At 36.6% G+C, this 19,300-nt stretch overlaps 2 protein-coding genes across 3 annotated transcripts in view; one reads left to right on the forward strand and one right to left on the reverse strand.

Annotated features, from left to right (window-relative positions):
- Nucleotides 1-19,300, reverse strand: part of LOC134811116 (putative malate dehydrogenase 1B) — a 102,930-nt gene that overhangs the window by 71,802 nt on the left and 11,828 nt on the right. The window lies entirely within an intron of this gene.
- Nucleotides 9,024-18,736, forward strand: LOC134811114 (uncharacterized). Of its 2 annotated transcripts, none has more exons than XM_063817848.1 (21): nt 9,024-9,156; nt 9,371-9,500; nt 9,745-10,024; nt 10,512-10,585; nt 10,739-10,817; nt 11,072-11,227; nt 11,377-11,695; nt 11,851-11,883; nt 12,094-12,258; nt 12,408-12,633; nt 12,764-13,090; nt 13,318-13,453; nt 13,703-13,840; nt 14,149-14,415; nt 14,574-15,036; nt 15,348-15,636; nt 15,818-15,994; nt 16,136-16,246; nt 16,630-17,258; nt 17,568-17,783; nt 17,968-18,736. In XM_063817848.1, exons 1-15 carry the CDS (start codon nt 9,123-9,125, stop codon nt 14,676-14,678), a joined length of 2,469 nt encoding a protein of 822 aa, XP_063673918.1. In that variant the 5' UTR covers nt 9,024-9,122; the 3' UTR covers nt 14,679-15,036; nt 15,348-15,636; nt 15,818-15,994; nt 16,136-16,246; nt 16,630-17,258; nt 17,568-17,783; nt 17,968-18,736. The 2 variants fall into 2 exon arrangements, with proteins under 2 accessions (XP_063673918.1, XP_063673917.1); XM_063817847.1 differs by having other exon boundaries at nt 17,610-17,783; nt 17,968-18,625.

Genomic DNA, 19,300 nt, shown 5'->3' on the forward strand with positions numbered 1-19,300 from the left:
TTAGTATCGGGGCCTTCTACTTAGGACGTCCGGCAAATAGGGAGGGGGTGGTTTTAGAATTTCGGACAAATCCGGATAGGGGAAGGGGGTGGTTTCTGAAAATCCGGACAGTTCAATTTATTTCAACTCTTTGACACTGATTACTTTGTAAGTTTAGATCCCTGTATTTTGAACGAGAAGTCGATTCCCAGATCGATCAGCAGCTCACGAGAGCCGAGACACAACTCGCATATTCTCATACTGCCTTAAAACTTATTTGATTGAGTGGCTACTTTAATACAATAATGCCTTCGGCTCTTCGGGTTCCGCTTGATAATTCCCGACAGCTTGCTGGAGGGAATTTGCGGCCCGAAGAACCGGAGGTATTATGTATTATAATATTTTCCGGTTCCGATTAGGAAGGGGTGTAATCCGATACGTGCGCATGATACAATATAGTGTCTAATATATAGAACGCCAGTGTTATTTGTTTTACAACTTGCCGCCAGCCAGTCTGAGGTCTATGCTGATAATACTTTCGCTTCCCTTGCGGGATATATCGGCAAATTATCAGCTCTCAGTGTCCGAGACTTTTAGTGGATATAATTCCCGGAAGGTATTATAACTTATATTAGTCTTAAGTACAGGGTGGGCCAAAAGTAAGTACCCATACGTTGTTGGGTCTTATACCTCCGCCGTAGTTAACGGGGTCACCTTATCACGTGATTAGGTAAGCCAATCACCTGCTCACACGTAATGAATAAACTTGTTAATCATAATGTTATGCTTCGTATCTCGGTCATCTGAGAACAAGCTATAACTCTAATTTTTTCAGGACAAACGTAATTCGAATGACCAAACACAAACACAATTCAATAAAATTTAGCTCGATCCGACTGTCCAAATTATCAAATAAATGCGAAAATGAATCTTCATTTGAAAAAAATGAACACGAATATTTGTCGAGTTGACAAATTCCTCGAACCAGTGGTGGTACTAAATTATACCAGAAAGAATTATTTCAATTGAGCACTCAGTGACTGAGCTATAAAGGCCAACGTATGGGTACTGACTTTTGGCCCACCCTGTACTTAAATGTAACTGTGCTAAACTTGTTCGATTTTATTGTCTATTTTAAGTAACTACTAACTCATAACTTGGTTTTATTTGTACTCTTAATATAGGGGGGGGGGGGGGGGGCTAAGATGAGAAGTACGGACTCGTTTAGGGGGAAAAGTACGTACTTGTACGCAACTTTGAAAAGTCCGACTCATACGACGTACGATTAAGATAGAATTTTTTTGTTTTTGAATTATTATCATCGGGGCCGTTGTATAATGTAATTGTTTGTATAATGTAATATGCCGTTCGCGAACAAATTAAACACACAATTCTTAGATCAGGCAGGCATTTAAATTTAAACGTAAAACACAAATTACTAGACAATTTACTTACTCAAACAGCTTGTTTAAAAGCTGTTTTGAAAACGCTCAATATAAGTCCGTAACTTGCGATTTAGAACTCTTCCATTAATTTCTAGAAGGAGAACTTTTCAGTAGAATTGAAAAGTACGTACGATACGAGTAAATTGAAAAGTCCGACTCATTCGTACTTCTCATCTTAGGGGGGGGGGGGGTCACCCTGATTTTTTTGTGAAACTTGTTTTCGAGATAGCAGTTGACCAACAAACTAGGACCGGTGACCGAACTTTTGAGGGGATCCCAGACCCCAACCGCCAAAAGGTGCCCGCGGGTCAGCCACGCCCATATTTAGTCCAAATTTAGCCAAATACCCTCAACATGCCCAAAACCCAGATTTTAGGTGCTTTACTTGAAGCTAGTAATCCCCTGAACTCGCATATGAAATTTCATCAAGATTAGACAAAAAATGACTGAGTTATGAGCTAAAAACTATATACCCATATTTGGACATACGCACCAAATTTTATAAATTAGTCAAATATTAATATTTTTGAATGAAACTAACTTTATATGAAAGGTATGCCTAAACTACACATTCCCTATGCATATGATTATCAGCTCAATATCTACCTAACTGTGGATTCTGTGTGCAAATAAGATCGCAAAAAATGAAATAAATCGCCCATATCTCAGTTTGCGATATTTGCGAAACTGACTTCGCTCAAAACAATAAAACTCAATATGGTTTCAATATTTTTCCATGAAATTTTCAGAATCAACGTAGAATTGCCTCATGACCTTAACACTTAAGTTTTGGGACAGAATTTTGAGTTAGACTTGGACGGAGACCTTTTTAAAAAATTGGCGCGTGGCGGCCAAATTCTGAAATCAGGGTGAACCCCCCTTAAAATAGCTGAAAATCCGGACGTCCAGGTGAGGGGGGTGGTTTTGAAAATTCGGACACAGCCGGACAAGGGGAGGGGGCCGGAACGCCGGGATGCGGATGTCCTAGAAATAGAATATACTTATAGATCAAGATGGACCCTTATAATATTAATTCTATATTGAATTTGAAAATCGTGTACATTTTTATGTTACTATATGCTTATTGTTTATGCAACCTGATATGACACAGATTTGTGCAAAATATAGTAATATACTTACTCGAAATAATATGCTATCGATTAGAACTTATATTATTATTATTAGTGGGATACGTACATGGTGAAATTAACAATTTACTTGATCGGTTCAGCGCGCGCCAATAATAACTTAATTCAGAATATCTCGGTCCTGAATTTCACATTTCAGTGTAAATTAAATAACTCCGAAGAAGTGAACGAGGAAGCCGAAGATCCAGAAAGTGATCATACCATAATGCGATACTAATACTATTAGTATTACTTGTTTTTCATTGATCCAATAATATACTATATAGTTTATTCCAATGACAGAAATTAAAATTGACTGATATTAAAAAGTTATAATATCTTAGATATGTAAATAAGACATGAGTTTGCAGTGGAATAATTTTGGAAAAAATTTAACGAACTTTAACTAATAACTTGGACGGATCTTAAACGGACGGACTTTATTTGAACGGATATTAAAATGAACGCTAGGACCTCAAGCTCTCAAGCGTTCAATTAATGTCCGTTCAAATAAGGTCCGATAAGGTAATGGTATGTCACTTTTTGTACTCCAAATGCCGGATAATGCGGCAAAAATAAATGTGCACGTCTGTCCTAACAAATAATTGAGACTGCGAGAAACAGTCGCTACTATTATAACTGAATACAGGAGCAAATTCAACTGTCTGTGGGAAACCTCAAGCAGTTAAGGAGCTATCGACCTCCGGTTTTTCGCAAACTGTTTGTATCGTTAAAATAATACCCCCATCTTGATGAGATTCTTCAGATATTGTTAAAGCAACTGAATGTCTGCTTTACTGCAAAGCATGGAGCCCAGTGTGATGCTTCTCTTCCACTCCTCACTACCAGCATCCTGTACCTGGCAACAATCCCTCACACATTGGGTCGTCCGCACTCTGCTAAGTTTCTCGATGTAATCAGACTTATATGACGCTAAATAACACTATTTACTAGGGTACACTTTTTCACCAGTGGGGCATTTCTCGCGCTCGGAATCACGCACTTTTTGACCGCGCCCATATCGTGACCCCCACCATAAATTATCTCAGCTTCTGATTGAGATACAGAACTCAGTCATGAACCAAAATGTGCCTAAGATGCATATTTATATTAGTGCTATGAACTCAGATTTTGAGAAATAGCCGAAAATCCGATTTTACTAATACTATATTAGCAGTCTCGCAGGTAACAATTATCACACTAATTTCAAGATATCTCACTCTCAGCTTCTGATTGGAGCTAAGCACTCATCTTAGCTTGGGCATTAAAATGGTCAGAATCATCATATTTAGAGGGGTAAAGTTTTAAAGAACATGTGAATTGTGAAGATGGATTATAATAGCCTATAAGTATATTTATAATATGACATTATAAATTCCTTGCAATAGGAAGCACTTTTTAAAACGAGGGAGGGATCAGGAATCGAATTGCAATTGTTTTAGTTTATTATTGTTATTTTGTTTACACTCGGTCACTTGTCAAGGCATGTAAGGTCATTCGGCGAATTTTATTTGAAATAAAATGATGTATTTGTGTAACAATTTGAAAGTTTATTGATAAAAAATTGTAAATTATCAATTATGGTTGAAGCACGTTAACGCACTTTTGTCTTTGAATTTGCACATTTTTAAAGATTTAGTCAATTTAAAGATTTCGTTGCGTACACGTATTTTGATAACAGTGTATTATATATAGTTTGACACAATTCTATAAAAGTGAAGAGTGAAGAGGCACGGTTTATTTACAAATAAAATATGTGTGTAGCCCGGTGTCAATGTTTTATAATTATACTTATAGCCTAGCTTTTATTATTAGTATTCAAAAGATGTCTAGGTCTGCGTGGTTGTAAATATTAAACAACATCTAGCATTTAGTTTCTTGAAGCATATTTGGGGATTGTCCAGCAAAATGAGTATTGAGTTGTACGAAAAGTATTTTACAGTATTAATGTGCTATCAAGTTTTTTAAAGGGTCATGGTTTTGCAGCCAAACGGAAAGGTGTTACCTGATACCCAAGCTGCCCATACCTTGCCCGTATCACATATGTAGCAAACTTTGTCTAATGTTTCCATTGGCCGAAGTTGGATACATAATATGGAGTTCAATCATGTGACGCCAACCCTAATAACGTGGATCTAATTAATTCTTAGTGAAGCTGATCAAATGGAAGCTGTGATTTTTTTAAAGCATTGTAAAAATAAAATGCAGATACTGCGTAATAGTAATACTTTGCCATGCCGTCAATGAAGAAGTGATTTTCACGTATGCAGATGCAGAGTAACAAACTAAGATTGCAAGCTGAATTGAAATGATCAGTTAAACAGTCCTTGAATAAAACTAATGATTTATAATATCTAATATCTTGAATTATGAGCGCCAGCAGCTATTATAGAGTAGCAGCTACCGATAATTTAAAACAAGCGCTTCACAAAGTAACGTGTATGTATGCGTATTTTAAACCCTATGCCAGTTTTCATCGGTCAAATATGGTGTTATTCAATCGTTTTTTAACCAATTTTGTTCAATTGACCGATGAAGACACGTATACATAATACATGTTCGTAGTAGTAATAAATGTAGATTTTAGAGCATTATACCAAAGTCTCAACTCACCCAAGGCCTACCTAGTACTAATACTAGCAGTATCACAGCACTCTCAAATCATTCTTTGAGTAGCAACATCGTGTACTGCCCAATTCTTATTTGATACTTTTGTTTGAATAGTGGATAATTCACTGCTTAATGATTTAGAAAATAACTTTATCTTTTCTGAGTTTGACGATGTGATTTTACCGCATCCTAAAGTACTTTTTGAATAATTATCAACTGGTAGAACTAGGCCATATTTGTCTTTTCCAGCAAAAAGTTATCTTATCCTTAAGTGAGAGGCAATTGTTGAATAATGATGATCCATTCTAGTCCCAGTCTTGTTCCAGTATTTTTATAGTTATACGTGTCTATTCCTTTGTTCATTCTACAGAAGTTCATGTGTGTAGTACTTGAAGAAAAAACTTCCTATTGAAACACGATGTGACGTTAATTTCAAGCGGCGTTAGTAGGCTACATATATTACATACAAAGAAAAAGTTTCGCTAAAGAAAGATTCGCTTCAACATCGGAATATGCGACTGTGAGTTTCATTGCACCAGATGATTGATATGAGTCCATGTTGAACAGGACAATGGCCTTCAAAATTAGGTAAGCTAAACAAATAAGCTTTATTCTTTGCCACCTATACTATGCTCGTTTGTTAAAATTGTTCTGTGTACTGATGATATGTGTTCCACTGATATTGTGAAACGTTTACTTGTACCTTTTTTATTCCACAGTGAAGTCTTTTGCTCTGAGGTTAAGGCGTTGACATTGTATATGTACATTGTATATGTACATTATACAATGTACATTGTATATGTACATTGTATAATATGTACATTGTAGTTGTACAGGTGAGATTATAGTTTTACTCGTATCAAATTACAGACTTGATGGGGCTGGAAATAGGTGATAGATGGACACTGGACAGGGGCAATGCAAAATATAATTTTGTTTGGTGAATCGTGAAAATCTTTCTGGCTTTTAGTATTTCCACTTTAGTAGTACTCGTTAACTCGTTAACTCTAAGGTATATATCGTGGCATATTGCACCGGTGGAATATATTGTTGTATCCGAACCAATTATTAAATCAAATCGAAATTTGAGATGGAACTGAATGATGACCACTCTGATCTAGAGAAGCAGACTACTTCTTTAAAAGTCATCTTGAACCACAATTCAATGTCCCACTTTGATTTGTACTTAGTGCGAGAATATGTTTTGAGATCACCGTAGCACACTCTGCTTTGTATACTATACCGCCCCAATAAAATCGCTGCATTGGGACGTACCGATGCGGGTTTAATTTTTCCTGAAAGCATTTTTTGAGAGCTACATACTTTTGTTTCAGAAAGCAGTCACATCATATTTTCATAAAATATTACTACATACAGTATGCTTATGCTGAAATAAACGATGCAGATTGCAGAGCTATGCCAAGCTTTTACCTTCGTTGATGACCTCATTTTTCAACATTAGGAGGATCAGAAAATGAGGGAGGATGTTCCCTTTTGGCGACAGTGGTCGGATAATTCGAGTCATCATCTAAGCTGTTCAGGAATACAAAATAAAACCGTGTATGGATGAATTGAGCCTATTTACAAGTTGCTTTTTAAGTGTGCAAAATGAAGTATGTATTGGTAAAGACTATTATAAAACATTATTCACCACAAAATAACTTTTTAAAGGTTGTTCCAAATCAATATAAACAAGGAAAGCCCTGCTTTAGTGCTTCCTAAACGGCTGACCACTCCTCCTCTTTTAGATAAACATATACCGGCAGTTTCCAGGCCAGGCTGGAGGGTAGAGCTGACTAAATAATCAAAGATGCTAACCCGGTTATCTAAACAATATCACTATCAGCTGATTCGGACCGACCGCGACCGCGGCCGCACTCATTCATTTTTTTAATTTCTAATTTTTATTTCCCGTACCTCACATTATGACATGATGACTCACAGATCTCTGGACACCGAGCAGATACGGAGCCAAAACTGCTTAGTTTTGGGTTCTTAAGTTCCGCGAATTCTTAAATTCCGCGAACAGATCAATTAAAGGCAAAATTACCGATCTGTTGTTTACGTATGGTATGTGTTTTAGCTGGCAGGTACCAATCATGATGTCATGTTTTAACGATAAGAAAATATCACGCCATGACTACTTTTTCCAGCTTATCCACTGCTAATGTGACTGAAGCTCTGGGAAATCGTGATAGTTGTGATTAATAAACTATCTCAGAACCGTAAAATTTCTCGTTATTTTGACTGAGGGCAGAGAAGAGCTCCCGCTCCCGAGCTCGTGTTGCAAAAGAGAGGCGTGCCTTCTGAGATCGCATTACAAGGGAAGCCTCGAGTCCAAAATTGTGTATCGAGAGGTGGTAAATGCGGACTTCGGAGAACCGACAAAATATTTTCGGCTAATAATGAACAGGGTAGCATGAAACGTGGATAAAAGTGGTTTCCAGAAAAACATTTAAAAAAAAAAGAATTCGGAAAACCGAAAAGCCTTTGTAATATATAAATGGTCAACTAAAAATAAAATCCACAAATTCATACTCAACAAGAGCAGTTTAGACCCTCACCTAACAAACACTCAATGATACAACGTACTGCTTGTTGATGTGATATTTGACCTATTGTCTATTGTCAACTGCTAGGCCTAAACAGTAAACATCATCGGTGTGGTTGTAACTGTATAGCTCTTATAAATGCGGAATTTAGATATAACCAGTTGTTTCACCAACATCAATTTAATGCCTTCATCCAGTTGTTTCACCAACATCAATTTAATGCCTTCATCCAGGTAACGACCAATAGTTCTTAGGTTCATCATTGTCCAGCTACATTTCCTTTTTATTTGACATTATTTGATTATCGATCTGTCTTTCCATATTTCAAGTTTCATCAAATTTGACACCCAGACTCTTCCAGCTGTCTACTTATTGCACTCCGTAGGTAGAATTTCAGTGCTTCCAAATTGCAGTCTGACACTGAGTTCACACTTTTTTAGGACATGGCTCTTTCCTAACACCAGTAGTTCTGTCTTTGTTTCGTTCAGTTTCATGTAGTTGTTCACCATCCATGCTTTTATCTCTGCGAGACATTTGTTTGTTCTGTCTTGGACATCAGTGAACTGTACCACACGGTTTTGTTGAAACGAGCTGACAGTTGGAAATCATCTGCATAGAGCTGTATATCAAGACCATATTTAGCCGCAATTTTCTGGAGAGCTTTGATACAGAGGATGAAAAGAATAGGCCCCAAGAGTGATCAACATATAATTATAGTTAGAATGTCCAGTCTACAAGGAGATCAGACAAAGAAACAGCACAGAACTTCACAACATGCTCACAGATAGTCAATTCAGTAATTTATTTAATGAGAATTACATTCTTGAGACTAGAAATTTTATTTATAATTTATTTCGTGAAAGATTTCCTAAAAGTAAGCTGTGACTTAGTATCCATATTCCGTGCATACTTTGAAACCATTTCTTTATTTATGATATTTTGTTTTTTTTGTTTGGTTGAATAATTTTCATTTAATCGATCTGGATCTGACACATGTAATTTTGTAATGATTTTGTAATTTTGTAATGATAATTTGGTAATGATTTCTAATTTCTAATTTCTAATTTCTAATTTCTAATTTCTAATTTCTAATTTCTAATTTCTAATTTCTAATTTCTAATTTCTAATTTCTAATTTCTAATTTCTAATTTCTAATTTCTAATTTCTAATTTCTAATTTCTAATTTCTAATTTCTAATTTCTAATTTCTAATTTCTAGTTATATAAATACAACAGTATGTTATATTAATGTAGCCCATATAAATAGTTCATATTGTTATTTTTGCTTGGCGGACTAAATTTGCTGAACATTTTATTGACAGGGAAATTAGCATGGTTTCAGATTGAGAGTCCACTGAGATATTCTTTGGTTAACGACTCTTCAAAGTATCATGATCAAGTACTGTTGTAATGGAACACTTCTTTAACCGTAGACCTACTAAAGGTTTGTAAGAGAGTCACGCAAATTTCGGAATGCCAATCAGATCAGGTTTTGTGGTCATCATGTTGGTCTAAAAATCACGACTAACACGACCCAGCAATTAAATGTGACGATATTTATGTTAAATTTAACATGTTATGTTATAGCTTCGTTATTGAAGTCAAATATTGACAATCCCACTATCTCACCATCAAGTTAACCCCGCAATCCACCTCAGGATACATAGACTATGTTGAGTTAGAAATCCAGGAGAAAGAAGGAGGAACAAGGGATGAAGAGGGTGACGTCACAGTTCCTTATCATATCAGCAAAGCTGCTTGTTATGTAGAGGACGCCAGAGATGGAAGGTAATCTTATAAAGATAATATCAAAAGTATTAAAAGTAATTACATAATGATCTATTGGTAGTGTACCTGCTGTCAAGCTCTGAAATAATTGCTTGTTTGTCTGTTTGTTTGAGAAATGGGTCCCCTATAACAGAATGCATAAATAATCAATGTATCAAATAGTGAAGACTTTGTTCGAATTTCCTGGCACTCACCCCGCTGAAAGTTGCCTGACTGCTACTTGCTCACCACCGCTATACCCCAGGCTTGCTAACGGAAAGGGGAAGATGTCTGACATGTCCCACAAAATACAGCTGTGTTTCTTTATTCAGACCCACACGTGGTGGTCAAGGTTCATCTACATCTGCATTGTCTTCATGTCACTTCTCGTTTTCTTCGAGCCCCCCTCTTCTGCAGCCATTACCTTCTGTACACACGAGATTTTTAAATTTACCAAAGACAAGAAATGTACAACACATTGTAGGGACGATCTTACCATTCCTTGGCAGGAGTGGACTCTATTTATTGAAATCCTCATGATAACGGTACGAGATAAAGATGATATAACATTTTAGATACCTTTATCGGCTAATTTTTCATGGAGTCTTCCCTTTAAGATCAACTCGCCGAAAGTGATAGTCTTCATTGAGTTCATGTTTTTAAACTGACGCTATATGCTCAGCTTATTGCTTATAGGGCTGTTTACGATTCTTCTCCTTAACTTCTCCCTTTTTAACGAAATTCCTTGCGCACCGCGTATTAAAATTACTTGGATTTCTACCGCTTTGATAAAATTACTACAAGAAGATTGTTGATTTATATAATATAGATTATTTATTCTTTAGTGTAGATTAACTTTATTTTTATATATTTTACTAAGTGTGAAGGATCAACCATACGTTATTGATATTGTTGAAATATTTAATGATAAATTGATATAATAATAAATGATTGTAATATTTTTTATTGAGGCACATGCCACCCCATCGCGGGTTTACTACTACTCCTTAAAAAGTTTATTATTTATTACAGGTATTCATATCAGATGTCTTAATGAAGCAAGCCTACATGAAACCTCGGGTATATTGGACTAAGAAGTGGCACAAGTAAGCTTAGAGGGATAAGTTTTTGAATATTTAAGCGGTCCTCAATTCATTTTTACACGATTAACTTTTTCATCAATCCATATATTTCCGATATATTGAATCAAAACGTACGTTTAATTGATTCATTGAATTTGATATATCTTTAAATTTCAGAATCTCAGGGTTTTTTATTGTGATGTTCATATTAGACTGGCTTATCTTCGTGATCATGTACAGCGTCACCAAAAGTGGGGTAAGTTAGGCAGTTAAGAGGGTTCACCCTGATTTTTTGGAAAACTTGTTTTAGAGACCAACAGACTCGTGATCAAACTTTTGAGAGAATCTTGGACCCGAAACCACCATAGGTGCTCGCAGTGTAGCTTAAATAATTCGCTGAATCTTATGATTATAGATTAACTAGAAATATGTATCAACTTTTGCACTATACATACATTGCCGAGGTATTGCCAAGTTTCGTAATATTTTGTATCGATAACTTCTCTTCAGATACGGTTCAGCAGACCTTTTAGACCAGTTCTACTCCTTACGAGATACCGAGAATTGAGGAGAATTCTGGAGACATTACTGTCAATGAAGAAAGATCTTATCCGGCAAATTGCTCTCATCGTTGTTTACATCGTCCTTTTTGCCTGGGTCGGGGTGGTAAGTTTTATAAATAATAATAATAATAATAAATTATGAGCATAAGTACAAGTTATTATTCAGAATTTAAGAAATTTAGCCTATTTGATAAACGAAAAAATGCTTGAGCAACATTTCTGAACTTAAGGTTTAAATTTTTCCACTCCCAGACGCTCTTTGGGGATACATATCACTTCACGTTCGAGTGTGTAGACCTCAACTACCAGGACGTGAAGGAAAATCTAAAGAAAAACCCCAAACACTGTATGGAGAATATTTGCTGGGACACTACCAAATACCCATTTTGTGTGTGTGGTGTCCAGCAGTTTAACTGCACTTTAACGGGTTGTGATGACGACACTAACAAGTTCAATAAACACTATCTGCCAGACGATTACAGTGTCTATAATGGGTCCTTTAGTCAAATTTTGATTGGAACGGTGAGGCTGATGGTGCAGCTTTCGACTGAGAACTATCCTGATTTGATACGTAAGTTCTAGATAGAACGATACAGTATCTGTACCCTTAATTTCCTATTATACTTCTTATTCAATTCTTATTGAATCCATTATTTAGATCGAACTTCGATAATGAGGGCACATCCTTCCAGACTGTTTCAGCTTTTTTAACAAATAAACCTTCAGTGCCAGCCTACAAACAAGCAAAATTTAATACTTGTGAGTTTGGTTATATTATTAAGTCTTATCTCCATATTTTAACAGTATTATACAATGTTCATAATGTAGTTCAACTGAGAGCGTATACAAATTAGAGATTGCAACAAAATATACATAAAGCTCTGGATATTATTTTCGTAATGATCATACCACGATTCAGTCTTCACGTTTTAGCAACGAAATAAATAATCAAGATCTCGCATCTTTCAGTTTACTTCATACTGTTCATGTTTATCGGAATGTTCTTGCTAATGTCAGTCCTGCTGGCTGTGATTGTAGAATTCTGGTTAACTTACTTAAAGAAGACCAACGATAACGAGAAGCGGAAAGAGCGTCTGGGGATCACAAAGGCTTTCGCGTGGATTGATGCAGAACGTAAGTTTGTGTTGGATCATTATGAATGATCTCAAAACTCAAAAGGGATATTACATTTTTGTGCCGCCTTATTCCATTTTCGTCCTAACATTCAGAAATATAATTTAGACATAAGGTATTTAAACCTTACTGGAAATGCAAAATTACAGGAAACTATTGCATCGACGAGAAGTCGTGGAATCAACTAATCCTCCTGTTGAAGAAGGATTTCACCAAAACGCAGAGTCAGTTCATGTTTGATATGTTGGATTGGGAGGATAAGGGGTATCTTGATGCTCTGGACTTCCTGGACATTACAGAAGCATTGACTTTACGATATAATGTCAGGAACATGGCTAGTTCCATTGAAAATACAAAATATGGAGCTATTGCTAGGTTTGTATGTCTATTGATGTTTTTCACTTTTAAACTTATTGATACAATATATCGACCAAACAAATAATGGTGTTGATCACGAGAGATGTCGATCATTGACACAGCTCCTAATGGTAATTCATTCTTTCAGGAAGATCCTAGGATTTAAGTACACTTTCAACTGCCGCGGTTTTATCAAGAAAAAGACCATCAACATAGCTAAGATTGCATTTGGTGTAGTTGTCCTCCACACTATCCTAGCACTTGTCTGCACTCTTCACCAACTAAACCTAATAGATAACACCACTAAGACAAGTCTAAGGATGATTAACAGTTTACTGATAATTCTGCTGGTGATAGAGCAGGGTATGAGACTCTTTTCCAAAGGCTTCCATAGCTATCTCCAAAACTTGACAAACAGATGGGAAATTATTACGGTTGCTGTGGCTTTCTTTTCCATGATCGGCTATTGGATCACGTATGTCATTGTACCAATTCTAGAAATATAGAATACTACTTCTTTCGGATATTTTGGGCTTATTTTTTATGTTATGATCAGATAGTACGCACAAGGTTTACTGGGCGGCGCTCAGCCTGTCATTCCGCCGAATCTCTAATATGTTTATGAATATTATAGCCTGGGGTCCCTGGTTAAGCACAAGGTATCCGATTTCATCTCTGTAAATTATACATAACATCTTACAGATGGGGGATGACTCAGAACGAAGGTGATAAAAGAAGCATGATGTCTACGGTACTGGATCTGTTCCAGATAGCGTGGGAGTTGTTGATAATCCTTAGACCTAGTATCTCGGGAACTATCATCATTTTCTTCTACAAGGTATTTTAACAGAAATTGCAATTTTACAATACGTCATATCTTTGTCCTATTTATAGTTAGTCAACGTAGATCTGATATGTTTAAACAATTTTATCGTTTGACAACTTAGATTACCTTATCGGACTTTATTTGGACGGAAATTACGGTCATAATTATGGTGGACATAGCAGAGACACCGAGCCCTCCAGCGCTTACGTAAAGCCCGATAAGGTAAATTGTCCCGGGCCAAAATGATATTAACAACTACAGGTTATCAATGTACTGGCGGAGCTGTTCTTCTTCATCATTATCATTGTTTACGTGTTCGGCGTGATAGGACTGGAACTATTTGCAGTTCACAGTAACCAACCTGATGAAAATTACTTTCAACAATACGGCTGTGGAATTGTAAGCTATAATAGCATAATATATAATGTTTTACCATAACATTTTATCATGATACAGTGTTGGGGTGGTCATTCCGGGCCAACATTCGTAAAACATATTCATCGTGTGACTCAGCAAATGTTTTTTGGAAGAAATTTCTTCCATAATCATTATCTATCAGTATCTACCTTAGCTTTAAAAGATCAATCTTTGACAAAACACGTTAAACGTATCACAAACCGCTTGCTGATAAATTTGTGTCAAATCTCTCGCTATACTTCGCTTCATATTTCAATCACTTCTGAAATAAATAAATTGTTTACCTTCAGGGTTTTCAATCCCCGGGTTGTGCCAGTTTGACTATGTGGCAGCAAATAACAACCAGTAACTGGCACGACATGATGAATTCAGTCGCTCAGGCCTCTGGAAATTGGGCTTACTTATACTTCTGTATCTTCTACTTAACCATAAACTTGGTTTTGTTAGATTTGACCATCGCCATGACAATTGAAATGTACAATGCGATAAAGTCGCAGTTCTTTACCACAAACAAGTCAAGTGATGAAGGAGAAGAAAGTGAAGGGGTTGTATTTCAGGTGATCTGTTTAACTTTAATCCTTTATTTTATAAATTAACGTTCTTAGACTTCTGTCGTTGTTATTCGTCATGTACAACGCATATTAAACTTTCTCCATTTACCTCCTCACTTACAAGATTTAAGTTTTGACTAAACTCACTCTATTAACCTTGCCAGATTCAAAGCCAGGCCTCCTATTTCCGCCATAACGAGATCACGGGAGGTGGCCTACCAGAACGCAAGAAAAGTTCTGTCCCTGTTTCGGACTTGGTTTACAGGTGACAAAAAGCAGCGGTGGATCGTGGAGGAAAAGTGTCTTGGATTCTGACGCCGGCAAAATCAACACAGACGACCTGGAAAAAATCCAGAAAAGCATGGATGGAGAGAAGATTGGGCACGGAAAGGACAAGGGCAAGTTGTACATCAACAGCAAGGACTGTGATGTGAATGTGCGCCAGATGTACGTGGAGAAACAAAACGAATCTAAGAGCTTGGACCAGCCGGAGTGTGTTTTGCACTTTTGGTTCCCTATATTTGACCACCAGGACCAAGAAGTTGGAGAAATGATCATGGAGATGAAGGATCATCACTCACACGATTGCAATATCAAGTTAAACTTCGATATTAGCGATCCTTCTCTGTAAGTCGGTTTTACCTTCTTTGTTTTGAAAAGTTTTATGAGTTGTTTCTTATTCAGACAATTGGCCCAAGTCTAAGAATAAAAATTGAGTGAACGCAATTGGTTCTTAGTTCCTATATAAATGTGATCAATGAGAATCATTGATCCAGTTTCAATCCAGTCGTGATCTAGTTGAACAGCAATTGCGATCCAGTTGAACAGCAGTTGCGATCCAGTAGCAATCTTGCTAGACCAATTTTGGTCACAGGTTCAATTCTGAGAACCTTTTGGTACCCAAAATTCATGCTGATATCAACCATGTTCTTTTTCAGGCACCCACAGTTTGGGAAAATTTGCTGTGTGGTAAACGGTGAAGAGCAAATATACATGGAGAACATTACTTTTCTGAATAAAGAAAGAGATGGACTGATTAATACTGATCATGATTGGCACGGCTTCCAGGCTATGCACTGGACCATCAAAAAATCACAGCGAGTTCAACTTAAAAAGGATAACATAAAAGTCCAGGTCCATTTGATCGACATAAACAATCCTGGAATGGAATTGAGTGAAGAGGAGGCACAGAAGATGATCCTAACCGCTCATATAAGAGGATATGACGTAAGTTGCCTCATCTGTTGTCTCCTTCCTAAAATTAGGCCACAGATTAGCAATTGTTGACTTTGAAATACATATTCCAGCTGTAAAGTAAGACACAAATTTGATTTTTGCGGAAAAGTCAGTTAACCATCAAAGAGCAAAATGTAGTCTACCACAGTTTCAAATCATACGTTAACCACAGGTGGAACGAAAGCGTTGGGACGATAAACAAAAGGAAATCAAACAGACCAGGAAAACATTCGGAGATATTTCGTTCTTGCTGCAGAAGAATGCATACAGAGTTGCCATTAAACAGAACTTCTGGACTGAAGGTCAGGATACTGAAACACAGAAAGAAGACACAGAAAAAGGAAAACGGGTGAGTGTTAATTCAGCTCCTAAGATTAAACTCCAGAATGAAAGTTATCATGACATGCCTGTGGAACATTAACTTGCTATATCAATGATTCCAGGACCCCATCCAATTCATAGCTATCTCTTAGCATCATCACACTTGCAGGACAAGACAAGCCAGAGACCAGTTTACGTTATGAACAAAGACAGTGACGACATAAAACAAGACAAACCAACCTCAGCATGGAAACGGTGTCTGACAATCGAGAAGGCAATAGTAAGTGATCGTTTACGGTGACGCATCTATCATTGAGTAATGAGTCACTGTAGTGATACACACTTTCAGAAGATTCAGTTACACAAGCGAATTGTGATGTATTATTTAGTACTCTTAAAATATCTATTCGTTCATTCATCGTTGTAAGAAATTTATATAGGTTAGTCTTGTTTATCTATAATCTATCTGAACCATTAAGTTGTAACATCTAATTACTTGACATGCGGTTTCAGTATAATAGGCAGAGTAGGGGACCGTTAATAAGTGTAAATGTTACTGTTCGTCTCATTTAAAACGTAATAAATTGTATTGGCGGACCCAGGTAATCATTAAAATATGTCCATATTATTTTTATCTCTCAATCTAATCAGATCTATTTACAGACAACCCTGAAAAGAGAAGAAGCAAAGGGGGCGATACTAAAGGTGGCTCAACGAGTGTCAGTTCTCTCAAATATGATATCCAACCCAGCGACTCGCTCCAGGCTTCTGGGTGGGAAAGATCTACCGCCAGGAAGTTCCTTAAAAAGCTCCCCTCAATCCCACCAAGAAGTATGTCTCTTACTAATACAATGATAGGGGCTGCGATGAACCCTGTCACTAAGGCAAAACTTTCTACTCTGTCCGTCAGGCGCCAAACTCGGTCACAGTCAAAAAGCCTGAGTCCGAGTCCTTCAATACTAGAGAAGATCCTCTGGACAGATCCAAGAAGCTGGTTGAAACGAGAACACAGAACAGCGAAGAGAGCGAAAGTTCGGATGAAATTCGTAGTGATGATAACAGCGATGATAACAGCGATGGTGCTGATAGTGATGCTAGTAATGACTCCGACTCCAGCAGAGAAGTTGACGAGAGAGCGAGGAAGGGTAGCAATGGCAGCATCTACGGCATGTTTAAGTTAGGAATCAAAGCAACCAGAAGAAGTCTAACTCCCAGTCCAAGTCCAAGTCCATACAGCCTTCAACCTCCTGATTCTAGTGACCCTCAAACATCGCCTGTTTCTGCAAAAAGCTGTAAGTTAAAAATTATTAAACATGAAAGAGCTTTTTTTAAAGATTGGAGTCATCAACAGTCAACACGAACGTCAGTAAAAATAAAAGTAATGCAAGTGGTGATACTGATTGGCGATTGTCAGCCTGGATTTCAACTTTTTATACATATTGTACTAATTTTACTAACAGATACTGCAATTTTTTAAGGCCACTGCTGTTTATTCATTACCTAATGCTATTGGTTGATAGATATTATACGTCAAAAGTTGCGTTGGGGTTGTTAACATCAATATGTTCATACTGCATGATGCATGATGCATGATTCACCAGGTTTAGATGTGGATCCCTTACTCAAAGTACCCCTCTCTAAAGGTGCCTCCAAGTCCTTCCCTTCCATGACACCCGAACCAAAAACAAAGGACCTTGTCCTGAACAAACTGAAACGTGCGGTTAGCAGTAAGACAGGTGTGTCTAAAAAGGATCAAAAGAAGTCACCAACAGGACTGACTGTTGTGATAACTGCTCCAGATCAGGGTCAAGTTGCAGGTAAAACTAATTAAGATTCATATAATCGATTAAACGTACGCACGTATTCAAAAACTACACATTCTTGCTAGTCATAGAATTGTTTTTTAAGTTTCTGTCCATATTGGACAGTGGACACAGGCTTTTTGGAACAAATATTTCACGAGTATCACCTGTTAACCAGTAAACACCGTTTTGTTTGCAGCAGAGGTCGAGGAACCATGACTCACATCGAAGTAACAAGAACCTAATCAGCGCCACCAACATCACATAAAGTCTCAGGAGAAGCTAGTTGGAGAGGTTATCAAAGTAATTCACAAAATGAAGGGCAAAACGCCACTTTATTATAAACTATTATATTCGATTATATTTTGAAAATGTCAAGTTGAAGTGTATGATTTAAGATGATGTAAAGTAATATTCGTTTGGCTATTTTCTAGTCTTTGATGTAAATTCAGTTATATATTGTGACAGTATCATTTATTAATAGTATTATTTTCTTATTTCTATCGAGTTTTTGATGCCGTGTAATAAATTGGGAATATAATTGTTTCACTAAAAATACGATTAGAAGCTCCTATCAACGTCATCCAACCCTTTGACTTAGAGCTCCAGAGCGTCTTGAGTCTTGACCCGGTACAAATTTGTGTATACCAAATTTTTTTGCCAGTAACTTCAGTCACTTCGACTTTTTATTTGTGTTATGAAAACAGTTCAGATATAAATATGATTTTGTGGAATTTGTCAAGTTTTTAATTTGAGGGTTTATAATCAAAAGTCATTTACTATGTATAGTAAATGTATACATGTATACATGTTTTTTTTACTAAGTTTTAATTTTATTGACGTCAGTTCCATTTCTTAACATGATTAGTTTATTCAAAACAGTTTCTTGTAAAATAAATCGTAATATATAACATTAAGGTGATGACAATAATCAAATGGTTTTTCGTTATCAGTTTTACACCGTAGAAGTTTAGTTTATTCTTTTAAAAAAAAAGGTTTTCATCAGGTACAGACGAAAGTATCAAAGAGTTCTTCGATATTTTGGTTATCAAACCTATGCCTATTATATAAATATAACCCCGATCGATTGAAATACGCATTTAAATACTTCTTAGAGAATACAAACTCCGGTGAGTTTATGTGATCTTCTAATACATAACTAAAATTCTTCTTACTGCGAGATATTTGTAGCACAAATTTCGTTATAGCTTTTTGACAATCCCGATAGAAATAAATCAAATTGTTTGGACGTAAATGAAAATCGCAAGATAATACGATTACAGTACGAGAAAATGTACTTCCTAAACAAATATTTAAAAAAGTAAATATGGACGCATAGCTGTACAGGTTTAAAGGATAATATAGTTAGTTGTCGTAGTCGTACTATAACTAGTAGTAGTACTACAATAATTTTTTCACACGTTGTAGACCTGCCGCGCACGAGTGCGTGGCTGTATCGTGGCTTTTGCCACTTACTCACTTATAGTGCATGAGTGAAACGACAATGGGGGTTGCACGACACGATACAAAAT

This window comes from Bolinopsis microptera, chromosome 2 (genome assembly GCF_026151205.1).
Source record: "Bolinopsis microptera isolate Bmic1 chromosome 2, MBARI_Bmic_1.0, whole genome shotgun sequence".
In the NCBI taxonomy this organism is placed as follows: domain Eukaryota; kingdom Metazoa; phylum Ctenophora; class Tentaculata; order Lobata; family Bolinopsidae; genus Bolinopsis; species Bolinopsis microptera.

Bases quoted from the DNA above. Each gene is read 5' to 3' on its own strand.
- LOC134811114 (XM_063817848.1), top strand. From the start codon at position 9,123: ATGGAACACTTCTTTAACCGTAGACCTACTAAAG. The intron at 12,634-12,763 runs GTTTGTATGTCT...TCATTCTTTCAG, and splicing joins AAATATGGAGCTATTGCTAG to GAAGATCCTAGGATTTAAGT. The intron at 14,416-14,573 runs GTGATCTGTTTA...TAACCTTGCCAG, and splicing joins GTGAAGGGGTTGTATTTCAG to ATTCAAAGCCAGGCCTCCTA.